The sequence below is a fragment of the Cucurbita maxima genome, unplaced genomic scaffold (assembly GCF_002738345.1).
Source record: "Cucurbita maxima cultivar Rimu unplaced genomic scaffold, Cmax_1.0 Cma_Scf00016, whole genome shotgun sequence".
Taxonomy (NCBI): Eukaryota; Viridiplantae; Streptophyta; class Magnoliopsida; order Cucurbitales; family Cucurbitaceae; genus Cucurbita; species Cucurbita maxima.
The window spans coordinates 3,426,399-3,444,991 of NW_019272032.1; the positions used below are offsets into that span (position 1 = coordinate 3,426,399).

Below are 18,593 nucleotides of genomic sequence, written 5' to 3' on the forward strand. Positions count from 1 at the left end.
CCAAAAAAAAAAAAAAAAAAAACTTTATTTCTGGTGCAGAGGGAGGGCGTGAGAAGACATGATGGGGGCAGTGATGCGAATGCGAGAGAATGCAACAAATATGTGAGCCGCCCCATGGGTTTGGGAAAAGCCTGGCTGCGCAGTGGCAGATGCCTGGGCCTTGCCTCGTTGAAACAGCCGAAGGGGGTAGGCAAGGCAAGGCAAGGCAAGGCAAGGCAAGGCAGTTGCGTCAAGATATGCAATAAATGAGGAGAGGCGGAGTTGGAAGGAATGGGATGTGAGACTTAAATGTTGACAACAACCACATTCAATTCAATGCCTTTCCATTTAACGCCCTCTCTCTCTCTCATTCCTTCATTTATTTCTCTAAACCCACACTACTATTCCCTACCCCTTTTTCATAGCCAACCATTTCAATCAGTATATCCATACATTTAATACTCCCATCTTTGTACTACCTATCCACGCTCCTTCCTTTAAATCCCATTCTCTTTTATTTTTTTAACATAAAAGTTTTACAGGGAATATGAAGTAAAAATGGAAGGTTATTGTTGAAAACATCTACTGTTACCAATTTATATGCATGAATGAAGGGAGGGGAGAGCGGGTTGTGAATTATTTCGTTGGTCATTATTATTTTTTAATATTTTTGGATTTTGCCCGTTTTATATGTTTTGGGGAATGGAATTTGGTTTGGCAGCATGGGTGTCAAAATGTAAGAGCGTTTTGTTTTGAATCTTTTCGCTGGCCAAAGGGATGGGAAACCTCTTATCTATGGTATCTGAATCGAAATCATGATTACAAGACGACGGAAACTGCTACCTAAGTAACTGAAACGCAGCACACGTACCTCTTGCTTTGCACATTACACAAACTGGATGTGCCTGTAACTCTGCTCAATTCACCCATGGCTGCTTCTTCTCCCACCTCCTTCATTTCCTCTTCTTCCTCTGCTACTCCGACACCCCACCGCCGCTCACGATCCCATTTCACGCCGGTGAGTGTTACTACCCGGATTTTCTAACATTTTGCCTCTTTGTTTGTTTGTTTGTTTGTTTGTTTCTCGGGAATTTCATCAGTTTTGTTGCAGATTCTAGAATGCGAGGAGGAAGAGCTGGAGGAGGATTTTGATGCTGAGAATCGGGTGGCAGCGTCGGACCGGGGAACTAGATTGAAGCACCACCCGACGACGCCGCTGAATCGGGCCGATGATCGGAGCAATAATGGGAAATCGGAAACGGTTAGGAAACGGTCCGAGTCGGAGTCGGATTCCGTGTCGAGTTCAGATGTAGTGTCGTGCGGCCGGTGCCGTCCTCACGCGAGGGAGAAGTTCTCCGTCGTTCCTCTAGATAACAACAATCGCGTTAATAAACAAACGTATTTCTCCATGCCGAGTCCTAATGGCATTTTCAAATCCCTAATTTCGTCGTTGACGCGGAAGAGTCCGAAAACTATTAACGAATCGTCGGCCTTAACGACTCGAGAAGAGCAATGGAGGGCCGCTTTGACGGAGCTCTCGCAGAAGCTGATGCAGACGACCAGGAAGAGAGACGAGGCTATTATAGAAGCCTCTAGATTAAGATACGCCATGGGCGAATTGGAGAGGAAATTGGACAAACTCGAATCGTATTGCCACAATTTGAAATCCGGACTCCAAGAGTGCAGCGCCGGCAATTCGCCTTGCCAAATTGGGAAGTATCATAAAATCCAGAGTTTTCACCAGACGAATCAGAAGCATGTAATCGAACATTTCTTAGTTTCGGTATCGGAATCTCGATCGTCGATCCGGTTTCTCAGCCGGTCACTCACTCCGCAACTCCGACACGTCGGAGCCAAAGTATACGAAGGAATTTCCGTTCTTCTTGAACCTTACGATGTCAAATTATCGTTCTCGAAGAACCCTAGAAGCTTGCTTTTCTACCTCGAAGCTCTGCTAAACCGAGCTTTCTTCGAGGACTTCGAATCGATAGGATTTCAGAAGAACGCCTCGACTCCGGTTCTTAATCCGATTGAAAGATGCGAAGCAAATTTCGGATGTTTCAATATCCTCCATGAATTAAAGTGGGAGGAGGTTCTAAACAAAGGAACGAAACATTTCAGCGAGGATTTCAGCCGGTTTTGCGACCGGAAAATGAGCGAAATCGTGGATATGCTGGGATGGAACAGAGTTTGGTCGGAGCCGCTGCTGCAGGCGTTCTTCAGCGCGTCGAAGAGCGTGTGGCTTCTGCACCTTCTGGCCAACTCCGTTAATCCAAATCTTCCGATGTTCAGAGTTGAGAAAGAAGCCGTTTTCGATTCCGTTTACATGGAGGACGTGAGCGGCGACAAGGCCGGAAAGCTAATTCCGTCGGTAGTGAGAATAATGGTCGCCCCTGGTTTCTACGTATACGGAAGCGTAGTTAAATGCAAGGTGTTGTGCAGGTATAACGCCGCCACAACCGCCGCCGACTTGTGACCGTGGCAATCCAATCTGGAGGTGGGAAAAAGAAAAATTTGTAGGAATCCAAACAGGAGATTTAGGTGGTTGAATTGGTATAATCAAAGTAGAACTTTAGAAACTTCTCTTTAGAAATTCTACTGTCTGTTCGCTATTTAGTGTTGAAGACGCTGAATAATATGCTTCTCCCATAGTCGAAGCGATAGAATACTTGCACACTGCTTGATAATAGGTAATGCTCGTTCCTTCAGAATTCAATTTCAACTATATACATTATTAAAACCGTGCATCTTTCCATGGAAGACCATCTCCATCTGAGAAGCGTTCCAGAGCTGAAAAGTGTTATAGCAAGTGTGAGTTTATTCAATAGAAATAACAGCAAAAAATGGAAGAAGCGAAGCAACGGAGGATACTGAAAAGATAATAACACCCACAATCCCAGTTGCTCCCTCCTGAAAATTCACCACTCACTACATAATGACAAGTGGATATTGACACCCACAATCCCAATTACAGCAAAAGCCCACCAAGGTGTAAACACTCATGGCTTTGCTTTGGGCTTTCCAAAAGGCCTCATACCAATGTAGTTAGTATTCCTCACTTATAAACTCATGATCATTCCCTAAATTAGCCGATGTGGGACTTTCATCATCCAACCCAACTGATTCATCTATCCTCTTACAAATTTCCTCCTTTACACTTCCGAACTTCACGTAAGGGCGAAAAGTCTGTGACTAGAAGTGAAGCCCCACATTCTGTAATGAAATTTGGTATGGTCTGTTCAGCTTCCCCCTAAGAATGCTAACCCAGAAAGCTATGAGCCATGCTCACACAAAACTAAAGAAATCAAAGATAAAGCAATCCTGATTGCAACTCCAATGGGAACAACCAATCCAGTTAGCATTTTGTTAAAATCTCACAGAAATCGAAGATATAAGATTACAAGTCATGGTGATTCATAAAGCATAAATGTATTTCATGAAATCAAACTAAATCAATAATTACATTTTCCCAGGTTCTCCAAACAGGGATAACGATAACAAACAACATTAGTACCTAAACTTAGACAACAAATTAACTCGCCTGGAACAAGAAGAAAGGTATTTGAATCGTTTCTTCAAGATCATGTTGAAGTTGTTGCAAGCCCCTTAGCATAAACCCTAATTGCCGAGATTTTTGCCCCCAAAAATTGATCGAATAAATTGAATGCCACAGCAACAGGAACATTTGCTTTGTTGGCCTCATCCACGGCGTGTATCAACGCCCAGTTGTCTTTTACTCGTTGATCCCTAAACATCCACTAAACCCCCGGACCCACAGGTCAATCTACAGTACCCGTTGCATCTTTCAAAACCCGAATCCGACCCGACTTAACAGAGTTCGAGAGGGTTGAGGCCATTCTTTACCGAATTTCAAACAGGGAAGGGAACTGGAAGGGAGTCGGAGTCGCCGGCAGTTTGGTCGTAGAAATGAGGCGGCGGCGCGGCGGAGAGAGAGTTGGACCAGAGTAGGGAACTTTCGAAAATGCGATCGTCGATCGGAGGAAAGAAAAGGAAAATTGGAGGGAAATTGAACAGTGAAAGTTGTGGTTTTGAAAGACAAAACGTGGCGACCCCTATAAGGCGACACGTGTCTAGTGAACGTTTTTCTAGTTGAGTTTCGTTTTAAAATCAGAATTCGGTTAATAAAAGAATATTTCGAATTTTTAAATAGGATTTATTAAATGAAGAAAATATCTCTAAACGAAATATTTAACCAAATAAATATAATATTTAGGGATTGAATTGGCTTAAAATATTCTAGTTTTAACAAATATTTTTTTATTTATGAAACAATTATATATGCATACATCTAGATTATTTATTTATTTTTAACTTTTAAAACTAAACAATATTTTTATGTCTATAATATAAATTGAAATGAAATTATTATAAATAAATAAATAGAAATTCTAAATATTACTCTTTCCCAACAAACAAACAAAAATAATAAATGATTCTCACTTTTTTCTCACATTTGAAGTATATAAGAACTCTTATCTTTTGAAACTTATAAAAAATGGGAAGAACATCGAACCATAACCCAAGTGACCCAGATTTTAGAATTATATGTAAAGATGAAAAATGAAAAGAAATGGTAGCATTAATTATTAAGAGAGTGGAAAGGGAAAATGGTAGATGTAGAAGGTGAAGCCCAATTAAAAACCCTACACATAGATTCTATTAACAACTTTGACCTTCATATAATGAACCCTCATGTCCTAGCATCAATAATTAATGCAACTTTAAACACTCCTAACAACCCACTTTTCATTTAACCAATCTTCCAATCTTCCTTTTTCTTTAGGGAATGTGCCCTTCAATTTTAAGTCAAATTTCTACATCATTTTCAAGCATTCTAGAAGGTCAAAAATATACCTTTTGCTCCATGTTTTATCATACTTACCAGTTCCCCTACATTCAATAAGTTTAGGGTTATTGTCTTACCCAAATGAGAGGATCATCATAATTTGCTACCAGCCTATACCCTACAACCTTCACTTTTAACAAAACTGCTTTCAATACATCTTTTAATCCTCATATTGCAAAATTCAAAGTAAACCATAAAGTCTTTTTAAAAAAAATTCATAATTGATACGATATCATCATTCCTATTCGATTCGATTGCATCTCAAGAAATAGTAATAATTATTCATCCTATTGTTTATGAATTTTTTAGTTGAAAATAACCAAAATCAAAATATATGTAGCTTTTGTTGTAAACTACTACACCTACCATATCTCATTATCAGATTCCATACATTGCCTTAAGGACATATATAGTCGCCCTTTTAGAAACTAGTGGCACCCTGCCCCCATGTGAAATTACCACTTTCACCATGTATAAATCAAAATATATGATATCAAATTAAAAATAAAAAGGGTATACCCTATATGACTTTAATTTCATTTATATGAGTAAAAAAGTTTTTTTAAGTTTGTGAGAATCTTGATGGAGAGGGTGAGTGAGTTTTGGTCATCAAATACTGATTAATAATTACGTGTATTTATTATTAATTTAAGCACATGTATAAATAATTAATGAGCCAGAATAAATTAAAGGATAATTGAGGGGTGGGGGAAATTAAATTATTAGTCTAAAAATAGAAAATAAAAAGTAGGTAGGGTATTCAAATATAATTATGGTAAAACGAAGATGCCCCCACGTATGCCACAATTTTCAAACCATCAATTAAATAAAGTAATCTACACCATTAAACCCCACATTCTTACACTCTTTATTATTTTTTACCATTAAAAATTAATATTGGAAGCTTTTTAGACCTTTTCCCTTTAAACCAATCAACAAAAAGTTAATTACTTGGAAGTCAATGGTCTCCCAAAAATTCAATTAATTACGAAAAAATAAAATTCATAAAGTGGTTGAATTTTGACTAAATCATCTGTAGACTTTATAGATCCATTTGAATAAAAAAAAAAATTTATAAAGTAGAAACTAAAATGTTATTGGCGACAATAATGTATACGATAAATGGGTGAAAAGTTATGGTCAGCAATTATTTTGTTTATTGTCTGTGAAAGCAGGCCAATTTTTAGCTAAAAAGCTGAAATAAATAATAATAATAATTCTTTCTTTCTTTCTTTTTTTTTTTTTAATTTTAAATATATAATGCATTGTATTTAGGCACCATGAAAAAGAGAATTCAATTTTAATAGGAAAGGTGAAAAGGGGTATTGACAAAGCACACCAACTTGCAAAGTTCTATGAGTACTGTCGCATGAGATCCCAACTGTCTCCGTGTCGAGTGTTAGCACGTGACCACTTTCACAACGCACGTGACTTTCTACAACTGCCGTTTGCCGTTTCTTTCCTGCACCATTCAAATGTCAAGCTTTATATACACTTGGGTTAGTGTAATAATCTTATATTATTACAAAAAGTTTATTGTGATTGGGAATAATTATAAGAGAGATTGAGTAAACAGGCAACAATTAGGAGTGAGCATATGAGACACCATCATCATATATCACTCTTTCCATACCTTCTTTAATCAATTTTATTCCTTCTTTTCATTCAAAATCTCATTCATTACCGCTATCAATCAATTTAAATTGTGATTTTAAAATACCAAATTACAATTAGTTATTTGGATTAGTGGTTAATTTGACTTTTAATCGAGTTTTAGTTAGTTTTTTTTTTTTTATATCTTTGTTCCCGGCCTTTATTGTTATATTTGGAATTCCTTTCTTGTACAAATAAACGCAATTAGTTATTTAAATTGGATAAGATTTTTTTTTTTTTACATCGTTGTTTATTCCATTATAAAAAGGGAAAAGCTTACTTTATTCTTTTTTTTTTTAATGAATTTATTTAAATATTTTAAGAGGAAGAGAATATATGTTGTAGAGAAAAAGGAGAAAAAGAGATTGATAATGATATCTTGGACATTAAGATTGTTGGCTACAATATGAGCATAACCACATGCCATTGCTATCAATTCAAATGCCATGCCTACTCTCTCCCCTTTACTTTCTCAACCCTAAACTAGAAATTTAGGAATTTAACAATATATATATATATATATATATATATATATAAAAACCAATAATAAAGTAATAATAAATAAGATTCAATAATCATTGAAATACTCGTCAATAATGAGGTAGTTGTAGTTATAGCACAAAATTTTACTTTTTGAAAGAAAAAGAAAAATACATAAGTAAAAGAAGAAACAAAATAATTGAAGTTGGACGTTTGAACAGGCGTAAATATAGTAAGTGTAGAATCAAAGTTGGAACTAGGAAGATGACGAGTTTACCCCTACGAGTCTGGACAAACTACAAAGACATCACGAACACTAGACTGTGACGTCATCGTACGGACATTGACTCAAGTAGATCTCTCGTCCCATGAATCTATCCTCCCTCCTCCTCCTCCTCCTCCTCTTCCTGCGCTGACGGGGGACCACGTGACCAGAATTTATATATACAAAAATATTTGTTTTTTTTTTTTTTTTTTTTATATGGACAGTTGGCAAAAACCTGCACGTGGGTTCACAGGAAATATATCTAGAATTTCCCGGAATTATTAATCTTATTTTTAAAAAAATGAGAAAAAAAAGAATTAGAAAAAGATTAAAAAACATTAACTTGGAGTGGTGGAGTTGGGTAAGTTTAGTCCTATATATTTAAGATGAAAGAAAGATTGAGTGAACGGTCAAAGTAAGGGAGGAGAGTGGGGACTATGGTGTAGGGTCACGCAGCGTATAATTACCCACATATAAGTCGAGTGTTATTATTCCAAATAAATCAGGTATCATTATTAGTTGGATGGTGGGCCATCCCGTACGCCCTCAAGCACTTTATAAACACCATGATAGTGACACGTGCCTCGGATACCGATGCTCTTGTTTGTACACTATTATTCTCTTTTTTTCCCCCACACTTTTCTTTAATAAAAAAAAAAAAAAAATTGTATTTATTCTTTCAATTTTCCCATTTTGCCATTTGACCACTTGTCCTTTTTTTTTTTTTTTTTTTTGTCAATATAAATTTACCGCCTTCGTTTTGTGTGTGATTAAAAGAATCTAAATCTTCACTCACAGATTCTATGGTTTATAGATTTATCTATTGATTTAAATATCGGAAGGATTAAATTAAATTTTTTAAAATTGAGTTTTTGAGTGAAAAATGAAACAAGACAGCAAGTGACAAGTATTGACCCATTTGAGGTTTTTCTAAAACTCTGCGCCCTACCCTTTACTTTGAAAGTAATTGGTCAATAAAAGTTAATATTTTATTATTATTATTATTATTTTCTGTGTAGGTAAGGCTCAATAATTTGTTTTAGGTAAAAGGGATAAGATTGAGTTATCCTCAAATGGTTGTTAAATATTTAGGGTTTGTTAGGAAAATGTTTGTAAAAAATGAAAAAAGAAAGAGCAATGATAACGGAAAGGGGCAATTAAATTAAGAGAGCATTGGAAGAGGGAAAGATTCTTGTGTAAAGGAGAGGCTGTCGTCCAATACTAATCATTATTTCTCTTTTTATGTATTGTGAAAATGAATAAATAAGAAAAAAAGAAAAGAAAGAAAAGTGAGTTGGTGAGCAGTCAGCATTAGAATGAGGTTTGCCGACAATAATTTGTAATTACAATCTTGTTCGACCAAGTTTATGACTTGAGGGAAAAATGGGTGTTCTTTTCTTTTCTGGTTTTTGTCTCTCCATCACTCACTCACTCACTTACTCACAACCAAAAGCTTCGAAAATGACTTCCACTGCTTTCTTTTCAGTTCAATACAATACTATTGAAAAGCTTCCTCCCCGCCGCTCGCCCTACCCTGCCCTGCCCTCGTCTTCGCTACGCCCTTCCACCAACCACAACCACAAAACTTCTTCTTTCTTTTCCATCCCCAAATTTTCAACGCTAATCATTATCCATTCACTTCATCCAACAACTCACTCACTCTGTTCTGTATGGTTATTATGCTTAATGCTGTGTTGCAAGTCCCAGGATATCTTTGTCAAATGTGTCTGTAAACAAACAAAAAAAAAAAAAAAAACTCACCGATGTTACTTCCCACACTTGGTTAGTTATCTTCCTGGTAAAACGTCAATCTTCTTTGCTGCAGATCACCAAAAAACGAAGCTCATGATGGGATGAAATGGGCCCATTTCAAAATTAAAAATGCCACAGTTTTAAACGAATCTTCTTTAATCATTTTTCCATCTAACAAAAGGACCACACATAACAAACTGTACCCACACTAATGCTTATAACTCAAGGAATATAGAACATTACAAACCCACCGAGCTCCTACAACCAATGGCTGTATGAATTTGAAGTCCCAACCCGAATTCGACTCGACACGACAGGGAGGGAAATTCAAAATACAATCTTGGAGACTATCCTATGGTCATATAAGATATGGCGATCCAAAAATTGAGCAATGTCGATAACTGGAAGTAGAACTTCTTCATCAAGGTATGAGAATCCTTGGTTTCATATGAGGATGGGGACGATGACGATGACGATGACGATGCTAAGGAAAATGAGGAATGTTGTAATGAAGAATGAAACCAGAAGTGACATGGAAAAATAGAACAATATGGATAAGCCGATGCATTTCGAGGAATACAAAAGTCAATCTCATATGAACAACCCTGTTTCTTCCACCCTACATCCCCCAAAATCTTCTAAGGTGAAATAAATTTGGTACAAATCAAGGAGAACACAGTGAAAAGAATTCAATAAATCCTAAGAATCTGAAGAAGAAGAAAAAATAAAAATAAAAATAAAAATCGAAAACCGTTACACCGAGGATGTATCGGCAAAAACATCGTTAAGAACGTCATCCTCACCGTTGGGTAGGGAGAAAAGCTCGGCATCCTTGTCTTCGTCGCTGGAAAAATCCCTGCGCTCGAGCTTGGAATGAGCTGAAATGAATATCAACTTCTGTGCCCTCTCCATTCCAGGGTTTTGGTGAGTATGAGAAGACACCCATCTCAACATAGACCAGTTGCATTTGAAACCACAGGAAGTGGCATGAAGGAAAATCAGCCTCACTGCAACCTTCCCTAATGACTTGAATTCTGTAAGATAAGTTTCCCAAACAAGCCTACTGCTTTGTGGATTAGCCACTCTCATCTTCCCACTTACAGGGTCCCTTTCCTTCATTTGTACAGCTCTTGCATAAACTGGATCAAGCCCTTCTGTCCTCCATTTCATCAGCTCCATCAATGCAATGTGAGCTTCCTCCCTGGACACCAGCCTGGTTATCAGCTTATCCACGTCCTTCTCTTGATCAGGAGTGAGGCATTTGAATGGCGGCAGGTACTTCCCGCTCGTGTCCCTTATCAAGTACAATGGATCAAGGATAAACGCCGCCGCCCAAGCCGGGTGGTAGTTTTTATTGAACCTCTTTTCAATCACTTTCTCAACGGGCCCTTCAACAATCTGAAACTTACAACACCAATCCTTCACTTTCGCCCTCAGCTGATCCCACAATGGGAGGCATTGCCCAACCAGTGGCCTATCTTTCTCAATCTCAACACCCATTTCTGTTACCAATTTAACCAAACTATGAACTGCCTCCAATTCACTCCAAAACCCCACATCCCCAATCAACTTTGCTACTTCCCGCGCGATCGGGTCCTCCATGGAAGCGATTTTGCAGGTCTCGTCAAGCACGACCAGCTGCAGAGCTCGAGAGAAGCTGAGAATGTCATCCATTAAAGTGAAAACAGGACCAGAGTTGAGCTTCTCATGGTCGCGAGGAGGCACTCGGAGCAAAGCGGCGTGGCCGTACTCTTGCAGCTGAAATTTATGGAAGCAATTACGAACCTGAGACTTGTAATTGACGAAATTAGCAAGCTTTATACAATGCTCAGTCACAGTCTTGAACAATGGGAGCTGCCTGCTGAAATCCTTAACTAAACTTGAAAAGCCCTGAAGCTGACAAGAGAGATTGACCATCCAGTTATTTTGATTCTCCAAATTCTTAAGCGCTTTAGCCTTGAACTTGTCTGCTACAATCCCTACACACTGTTGAACCACATTCCCACTGATATCAGCAACGGTTTCCCACAAAATTTCCTGAGCGTACGAAGAAGGAACAGAGCCACTGACGAACACAGCCCGCCGGTATAAGCTAGTACCATTGGGGAGATTCACGGTGAGATTCACAAGCTTATCGACGCCAAAAACAGCGTAGTTTTTATCCTTCCACCCATCGGAAGCGAGCTGGAAAAACATAGCATCACGAATCTTAACTTCCGACTCTGCTTTCGCCTCCTCGAATTTCAAATTCAACCGCGAACTCGTAAATTCCCGGCGAGAAATCGAGGGTAGTCCAACTTGGTTGAGAAACGCCCTGAATTTCGGATGTTCCAGGCTTGAAAACGATACAGAGCCACCGGATTCGTAAACCCAATCGGCGAGGAAATCGAGGGCGCAGTCAATCTGCGTCTTGCTCAGCGTTGGCCCAGGAGAAGTCTTTGGACTCTTTAGCTTCTTCACGCTGTCCTCCAACATAGCCAACGCCCCCAAGTCCTCTTTCCCTCCCGATAACATCAAATGTGGCTGCTGCGCCAACAGACCCCCACCGCTGCCGCCACCACCACTGGCCGCCGCCGCCACTGATTGAGAATACATCAACTCGCCACAGAACCGCGAAGGATCCACAATCGCAAGAGGTGAGACTTGGTAAGAAGACCCACCACTTCCGCCTCCGCCTCCGCCTCCGCCTCCACCTGCGGCGGCGGCGGCGGCGGCGGCAGAGGAGGTTCGTTTGCGATTGATGTGTTGAAGGGCAGGCGGAGAAGTGGGAGCAGGAGATAAAAATGAAGAAGGGGAAACGGAGGAAATGGGTTTGGGCAGAGAGTTGAAATTGGGACAAGTGCCGCGCTTGAGATGCTCGGAGGCGGTCCTGGAAGGGTTGGAGGCAGAGAAAACGGCGTCGCATAAGGAGCACCTGAGTTTAACGGCTTTAGGCAAACCAGTGTCAGTGTTGTGGACGAGGATGGGCTCGAGGTGTGCCCAGTACCAAGCGCCTTTACCCTTTATAGCCTTGGTCCGTACCACCAGCAGTCCTTCGTATCGCTTGTGTACGGCTTTGGCAGTCAGCTCATCAGCTGAGGAACTGCCAGACTCCACTGCCGTAGGCGGCGGCGGAGTAGAGGCGTTAGTAGCCGCCATTGCGGCCTAGAAAAAAAGCTTCGAACTTTAGACAATTTAGGGAAGACCCAGTTGCTGGTTCAGGATCCAGAGTTGATTTTGGCGAGTAACGACGTGGTACATTGAACCGGCCGGGGCCGCCGCTGGGAATCCCGGCGAGCTTCCATGGCGGAGGCCGGCGATCTAGAGAGGGGGATATTGGAAACTGGGTAGAGGTCAGTTATTGGGTTTCAGTGATGTGATAAATTGTTTTGTGTTAGAAAAAACAAAGAGTTGAAAACTGTTGGAAGACGAAATTCCAGGGGAGAAAGAAGGAATAAACACTACGAGGAAGAGAAATAGGGAGACCGAGACGAGAAAAGAGATCTGTGTTCAAATTTCACGCGCTTACACGCGGATCGATGCGCGTGGGAAAACCACATACGGGGTGGGTAATTGTGATGGAAAACTCTTACCATCAGGTGGTAGCATCTTAATCTCACGTACGAGAACACTGTGTTGTGTCATACTCATCAATCTCTCCTGATTGGAGAGTGTACTCCACGCGCACTTTGCAGGGTTTCACTCAAAAAAAATTTATAAAAAAAAAAAGAAAAAGAAAAGGGGATTATTATTTTATTATTTTATTATTTTTCTTTTATGTTGTTGGTGTCTTGTTGTGTGGGTCTTGTGGGGTACCCCTTTCTTTGTCCGTTTCTTTCTTTTTCATTTTTTTTCCAAATATTTGTTTCGTTTTCTAAATATTATAATAAAGTCATAATTTGATTTTTCTTTTTATTTTCAAAAATTAAAAAATAATAAATAAATAAATAAATAAATAATGCTCTGGAAATGATTTCTTTCGAAAGGTCAAGTTGGAGTTAAATTAGGTTATTAATAATAGCTTCTCATAATCCCCCTTTATTACTTTCACTGCTCCAATTTTCCATTTCTTTTCTCATGTGCTCAGGTTTTTAACCTTTGAATCCCATTTTCTTTTTTATTTTTAAATAGATTTATGCCTTTTTCATCTCCTTTATTTAATTTATTTTAATTAATAACAAAAATCATATGCCTGATTTTTTTTTTTAATTTAATTTGATCTCAAGTATTTTTATTTTTATTTTTATTTTTATTGAATCAGTATGGTTTATTAATTAGTTTAAGATTATAATTTGGAAAAAAATCTCTCACTGTTCAACTCCATAAAATTAAATGTTTAATTTAAAAACTATCATGTTGGTTTAAATAAAGTATGGAGAATGTATTTTTTTAATATTGAAATATTATTATTGATGAAAATGACAATCACTCAATATGATAAATATAATGATATTCGATATTCAAATTTGTTGTGCTACTTAATATTGCTTCACTTTTATTCACGTTTTTTTGATATATCAAGAAAAATACATTTACACTTTTATTCCAACATCAACTTCTTGCATATAATTATATTAAAATTGGTGTGAAAAAGAAATTCAAATTTCGTAACTCATATGAAAAGGTTACTAATATTTATATATATTTGGGTTGATTAAAAGAAGCAAAAATAAATAAATTGACAAACTGATTATTAAAGTTTGTACCAAAAGAATTTAAAATATATTTATGAGATTAAAAGTGTCCAATCAAATAAAATTTATTTAGAAAATTAGGAGAGGTTTTATTTTTTCATAGAAAAGGGAATAAATTATTATTTTATATAAATAAATAAAATAAAAATAGAAATAGGGAAGTTTTATACGAATCTACACTCTTGTGGTATAACCACCAATTTGGAGAATATGAAATGCCACCAAAGTAGCAATGAGATCTTTTATGGATGAAAATAGGAACATTTAATTGAGGATAACCTATTGCCACGCGACACACACGTGGCATAAAAAAACTATTCATAAAACAGCTTTAAAAACAAAGGAAAAATACATTGTTGTTTTTAAGTAGGAGAAAAATACGTGTGTTTATCATTGGTATTTTCTGATTCAACGGTGAAATGAGACAATGTTTGTAATTGTTTATTGTTTTATTTTTTTTAAAAAAAGAAAAGAATTAGTTGAATGAAGTTTGGGCATAGACATAGCGAAACCCCATATGGTACGATGTTGGTGGATGTGGCATGGGACACAAACACATTGATTAGCCTTTTATTTGTCCCATCCCTCCCTAATTTCTTTTTTTTCTTGCATCTTAATATAAAACTTATTTCTAATTGTCCTTTTGTTCATTGAATAAAGACAATGAATTTGCAGGATTTTATTAGGAGGAGGAGAGTTGAGTAGGAGCCCCAACTGTGATCCACCTTAATTTGCACCCTCTCAAATTGACCGCTCATTAACAAATCCCAACCATTACACACCAAATTAACTCAAACAATCTTCTTTCTGTTCTTTATTTTCAAACAAATAAAGGAATTCTATTTTTTTAATTTCTAATTGCAATCACTCACCCCACCACAACCCTATATTAATTATTGTAATTATTATTATTTTTTTTTTATTATAATTGTATAAAAATGCGTGCGCACAGGTTTTGTTTTTACTTTATTCTTATTATTTTCTTTTTATTGCCGTACTTCCGTCGCTATTTTGTTTGGTATTATGGACCCAATTTTGCGTGGTTAATAGCCTTAATTTTTTCATTTTTTAGAATTAAAACAAAATTTTCTTCTAACGGCCTTCGTTTTTATATTCGATCCTCGTGTCTCCTTGTGATCTGCCCACGTGAAAATCATGTACATTTTCTTATTTCAATTTTGGCAACAATATTATAAATTTAACTTTATTTTAATAATGTTAAATTAATTTAATTGGTATTTTACGATTGTATTTGAATAATTCTTGAAAGAAATATTATGAGTCAAGAAATAAGTAAATAAATAAATAAATATATAAAGTCGGTAGCTATCATTAAATTCCACTGTTGGAAATAATTTCTGATTTAGATGGCATATGACATGGGACGCACCTTCATACGTATCAGAATCTTAATCATGCTACGGCCCATTATGATTGTTCTGAATTGGGCTTTTCTCTGTTATTGGGCTTCGATTTTAAAATAAAGGAGTAGGGCCCATCACCGTACATGTCGCCTATGATTGCTAAGGAGGCAGACACGTGTACGGCAAAGATGAACTGGCGACATGAACTCGGTAGAAAAGCCGTAAAAAGTCCAGCGAATGATTAAAATAAGAGAATCATTTTTTCACAAATTTGGTTTCTTTTTATTTATTAAAGCTTAGGGGTAATAATTAGAGGAATATTGGGCCCACCATCCACCTATTATCTGCCACGTGGTTACCATCCTTGGTCATAATTACGTCAACTTACTGGTCAGTGAAAGTTTCCACACCGTCCAATGACTTGTTTTTTTTTTTTTTAATAATAAAAAAAATGTATTATTTTATTAAATCTATTTTAGAAAAAATAAAACCAATTCTCAAGAAAAAAACAAAACATTAGATGACATACTTATGAATATGTTTCTATTGATGTGATAGTATACTAGAAATTTAAAATTACAATAACTTAGGTTAGGGCGACATTAGATGACATGTACATATATTATATATATTTAGACTACAAATTAAAAAAGATTAGTGAGTTTAAATCGAGTCAAAGAGACCCAACTTAAATGGCAAAGCCCAAAAGATTAAAGATCGAAAAGATTTTAAAAACGCCCACCATAAGGTTCGAACCCACGACCACAAGGTTAAGAGCCTTGGCTCAATTAGTCCCACTCTTTGTATTTCAAAAACACATGTATTTCAAAAACACATAAGATATAAAAAGATATGAAAACAAAAGCGCCCACCGTGGGGCTCGAACCCACGACCACAAGGTTAAGAGCCTTGCGCTCTACCAACTGAGCTAGACGGGCATTTTGTCAAATTAGTCACTACTTTGTATTTCAATAATACATAAGATATAAGAAGATATGAAAACAAAAAGCGCCCACTGTGGGGTTCGAACTCACGACCACAATGTTAAGGGCCTTGCACTCTACTAACTGAGCTAAACGAGCTTGTTGTAAAATTGCAAATTTAATTTTATAATGAAAATAATTTATTCTCACAATTTCCTATGAATTTTTCTCTAAACGATCCTATGAATTTAATATACTGAACTAAAATTCCAATACTCTAACGAGAATTTATCATTTTATTAGGTCTTTTAATACAAAATTTGTTTTTTTTTTGTAATTGTCAAAGTGGACTAAAATAATTTTTTTTTTAAAAAGATTGGTTTTTAATTCAACTTGAGCATACTTGATTTGGAAAAGTTTATTTATTTTAAGATGTAGTCCCTCAATTATATTTTGTCTGATTGGATTATTGGATACTTTTTTTTTTTCAATCTAGAGTCCAAACCTTCTCAAATTAACCAAAAAAAAAAAAAAAAAAGAAGAAGAAGAAGAAGGAATTGCCTATGCAACAAGTAAGCAGCTAAAAGTTCTTTAAAAAAAAAAATAATAATAATAATAAAATAAAAAAAATCTGGAGCCTCCGGTTGCTTTGTGAAATTCCGATCAACCAGATTCGGTCGCTTCTTTGTGCATAAGGATTATGATCGCCGGCGTTCACTTTGCACGTTTCCTATAATCCTTCATCATCTTCTCCAATCCGTTTCCTCTACCGCAGGGGCATGTATGTTCGGTGACGATGTTGCGGCATTGAGTTTGTATTTCAAATCGCACACACAGGGAGAGAGACAAGAGACAGGGACTTGGTTGAGGGCATTTCTATGGCTGATATCTACGTCTGGCTCCTCTCTTTCTTCTTTATCATTGCGCTTCTCATACTCGTCGTTTTCCAGGTTGTCTCTAAACCCTAGAATTTGTATATTTTGTGTATTTGCCCGTTAATTTTCTTGAAGTCACCGGAGAATTCAGATTTTATATTGTTTGACGCTAAAGATGTGTTTTTAGCAATTACTTAACTTTTCTGCATACTGATGTGTTTTTGTGGACATATTGTTTAAGTTACCTTCTGGGGCGGCATTAACAGCCTAGAGACTTGTCTAAAATTTCTTAGCCACGACACTTGTAGAGAGGAAGATGGATAGGAAGCTGTCTGATGTTTGATTTGAAGGCCCCTTGATTTCTCGATATAAACAATGTTTGCTTAAGTCGATTCCCCTTCTGTCTGTTCTCTGTGAATCATAATTGCCTGTGCTATCCTTAAGTCGATTGACTAGCTGCCTTGCGATGGATTTTAGTTTATAAATACCAGCTGCCCATTTTTGGAAGCTTACTATCTTAATTCGCTTATACCCTGCCATTAGTACAACCATTCCCTACATATGAATATTTGATTGACAATACTGTTTTGTTAATTTTCTAATACCTTTGGTGTAACAATGTTGGAACTGAGGAACTTATGATGCTTTTGAAACTTGTTGCAGCTGATGTGCTTAGCTGATCTTGAGTTTGATTATATCAATCCTTATGATTCCTCATCACGAATAAACAAAGTGGTGGTACCTGAGTTCATCACCCAAGGGGTCTTGTGCATCTTTTATCTTTTAACAGGGCATTGGATTATGTCATTCTTTTGTTTGCCCTACCTCTATTACAATTTAAGATTGTAAGATTCTCTGATTCTTGCATCTTTGATTGGACTGTTTACTAAATCGAGGAGCATGGCAGCATGCTATAAATTGAAAAGAAAAGAAAAAAAAAAAAAGAAAAAGCTGAAGAGGTAAGATTGTAAATGAAGGATGATTGATTTGTATATTTTGAAAGAGATTGGGTTGGTCATGGCTTTAATACTGGACTTGTTCATTGCTGGTAATTCATGCCGAACTTCTTTATCCATCTGATGTGTGTTTTGCTGGTGATTAGGTACACTCAGCGAAAGCACCTGGTGGATGTCACCGAGATATTCAATCAGTTACCTTGGGAAAAGAAGCGAAGGCTTTTCAAACTCGTCTATCTTATTTCTCTTCTCTTTCTCTCCATATTTTGGTAATCCAAGAGGAGAGACCGTTTTCTTATTTGGTTGAATCCTACTGTTCTGCTCTCTTCAATTTTGGTTCTCTGTGTTTGCAGGTTGATTTACAGTGCGTTGGAGGATCATGATTCTTGAATAGGAATAACAGAGCTGCAAATTGTTGTCTAGTAGGAGATAATGCCACTGTGCGACTCGCTACAAAGTTTGGTGTTCTTTACTCGTAGGGTATCTTATTGTGTTGTAATTCTGGACAAATGATTGCCTCGTGAGTACATCTAAAGGGGTTTTCTTTTTTCTTCTTGATTGCCACTAAATGCTGCCCCTGTTTTGCATCTCTGTTTGTAAACAAAATTTTGAAACTATATTTATATGATTCTTATTTCATGTACCAATAAAATGATTTTTTTTTTCTCTATATAACATAGGTGGATGATGATTTGAACTTCCAATAATTAATTATTGAGTAATGTTCATGCTGGTAGTAGCATTGTCACTCGAGAAGAGGATTGCTCAAATAATTAATATATAATAAACCATTAAATTTGATATAA

At 36.9% G+C, this 18,593-nt stretch overlaps 3 protein-coding genes and 2 non-coding genes across 6 annotated transcripts; 2 read left to right on the forward strand and 3 right to left on the reverse strand.

The window, feature by feature from the left end:
- The first annotated feature begins 558 nt into the window (after positions 1 to 558).
- On the forward strand, positions 559 to 2,673 carry LOC111491136 (IRK-interacting protein-like). Its single transcript, XM_023139904.1, has 2 exons — positions 559 to 997; positions 1,091 to 2,673. Exons 1-2 carry the CDS (start codon positions 908 to 910, stop codon positions 2,453 to 2,455), a joined length of 1,455 nt encoding a protein of 484 aa, XP_022995672.1. The 5' UTR covers positions 559 to 907; the 3' UTR covers positions 2,456 to 2,673.
- Positions 2,674 to 9,524: 6,851 nt separating this feature from the next.
- Positions 9,525 to 12,580, reverse strand: LOC111491242. The gene is made up of 2 exons (XM_023140051.1): positions 11,577 to 12,580; positions 9,525 to 11,519 (listed from the first exon to the last, which is right to left on the reverse strand). Exons 1-2 carry the CDS (start codon positions 12,132 to 12,134, stop codon positions 9,750 to 9,752), a joined length of 2,328 nt encoding a protein of 775 aa, XP_022995819.1. The 5' UTR covers positions 12,135 to 12,580; the 3' UTR covers positions 9,525 to 9,749.
- Positions 12,581 to 15,898: 3,318 nt separating this feature from the next.
- Positions 15,899 to 15,971, reverse strand: TRNAK-CUU. The gene has a single exon. It is a non-coding gene; the product is annotated as a tRNA-Lys (tRNA).
- A 71-nt stretch (positions 15,972 to 16,042) lies between these two features.
- TRNAK-CUU lies at positions 16,043 to 16,115 on the reverse strand. Its single transcript has one exon. It is a non-coding gene; the product is annotated as a tRNA-Lys (tRNA).
- A 393-nt stretch (positions 16,116 to 16,508) lies between these two features.
- On the forward strand, positions 16,509 to 18,457 carry LOC111491445 (protein cornichon homolog 4-like). 2 transcript variants are annotated; one of them, XM_023140364.1, is made up of 5 exons: positions 16,513 to 16,623; positions 16,672 to 16,906; positions 17,495 to 17,676; positions 17,934 to 18,056; positions 18,141 to 18,457. In XM_023140364.1, the coding sequence occupies exons 2-5, from the start codon at positions 16,835 to 16,837 to the stop codon at positions 18,175 to 18,177; spliced, it is 414 nt and encodes a 137-aa protein (XP_022996132.1). In that variant the 5' UTR covers positions 16,513 to 16,623; positions 16,672 to 16,834; the 3' UTR covers positions 18,178 to 18,457. The 2 variants fall into 2 exon arrangements, with proteins under 2 accessions (XP_022996131.1, XP_022996132.1); XM_023140363.1 differs by having other exon boundaries at positions 16,509 to 16,906.
- Positions 18,458 to 18,593: the final 136 nt, after the last annotated feature.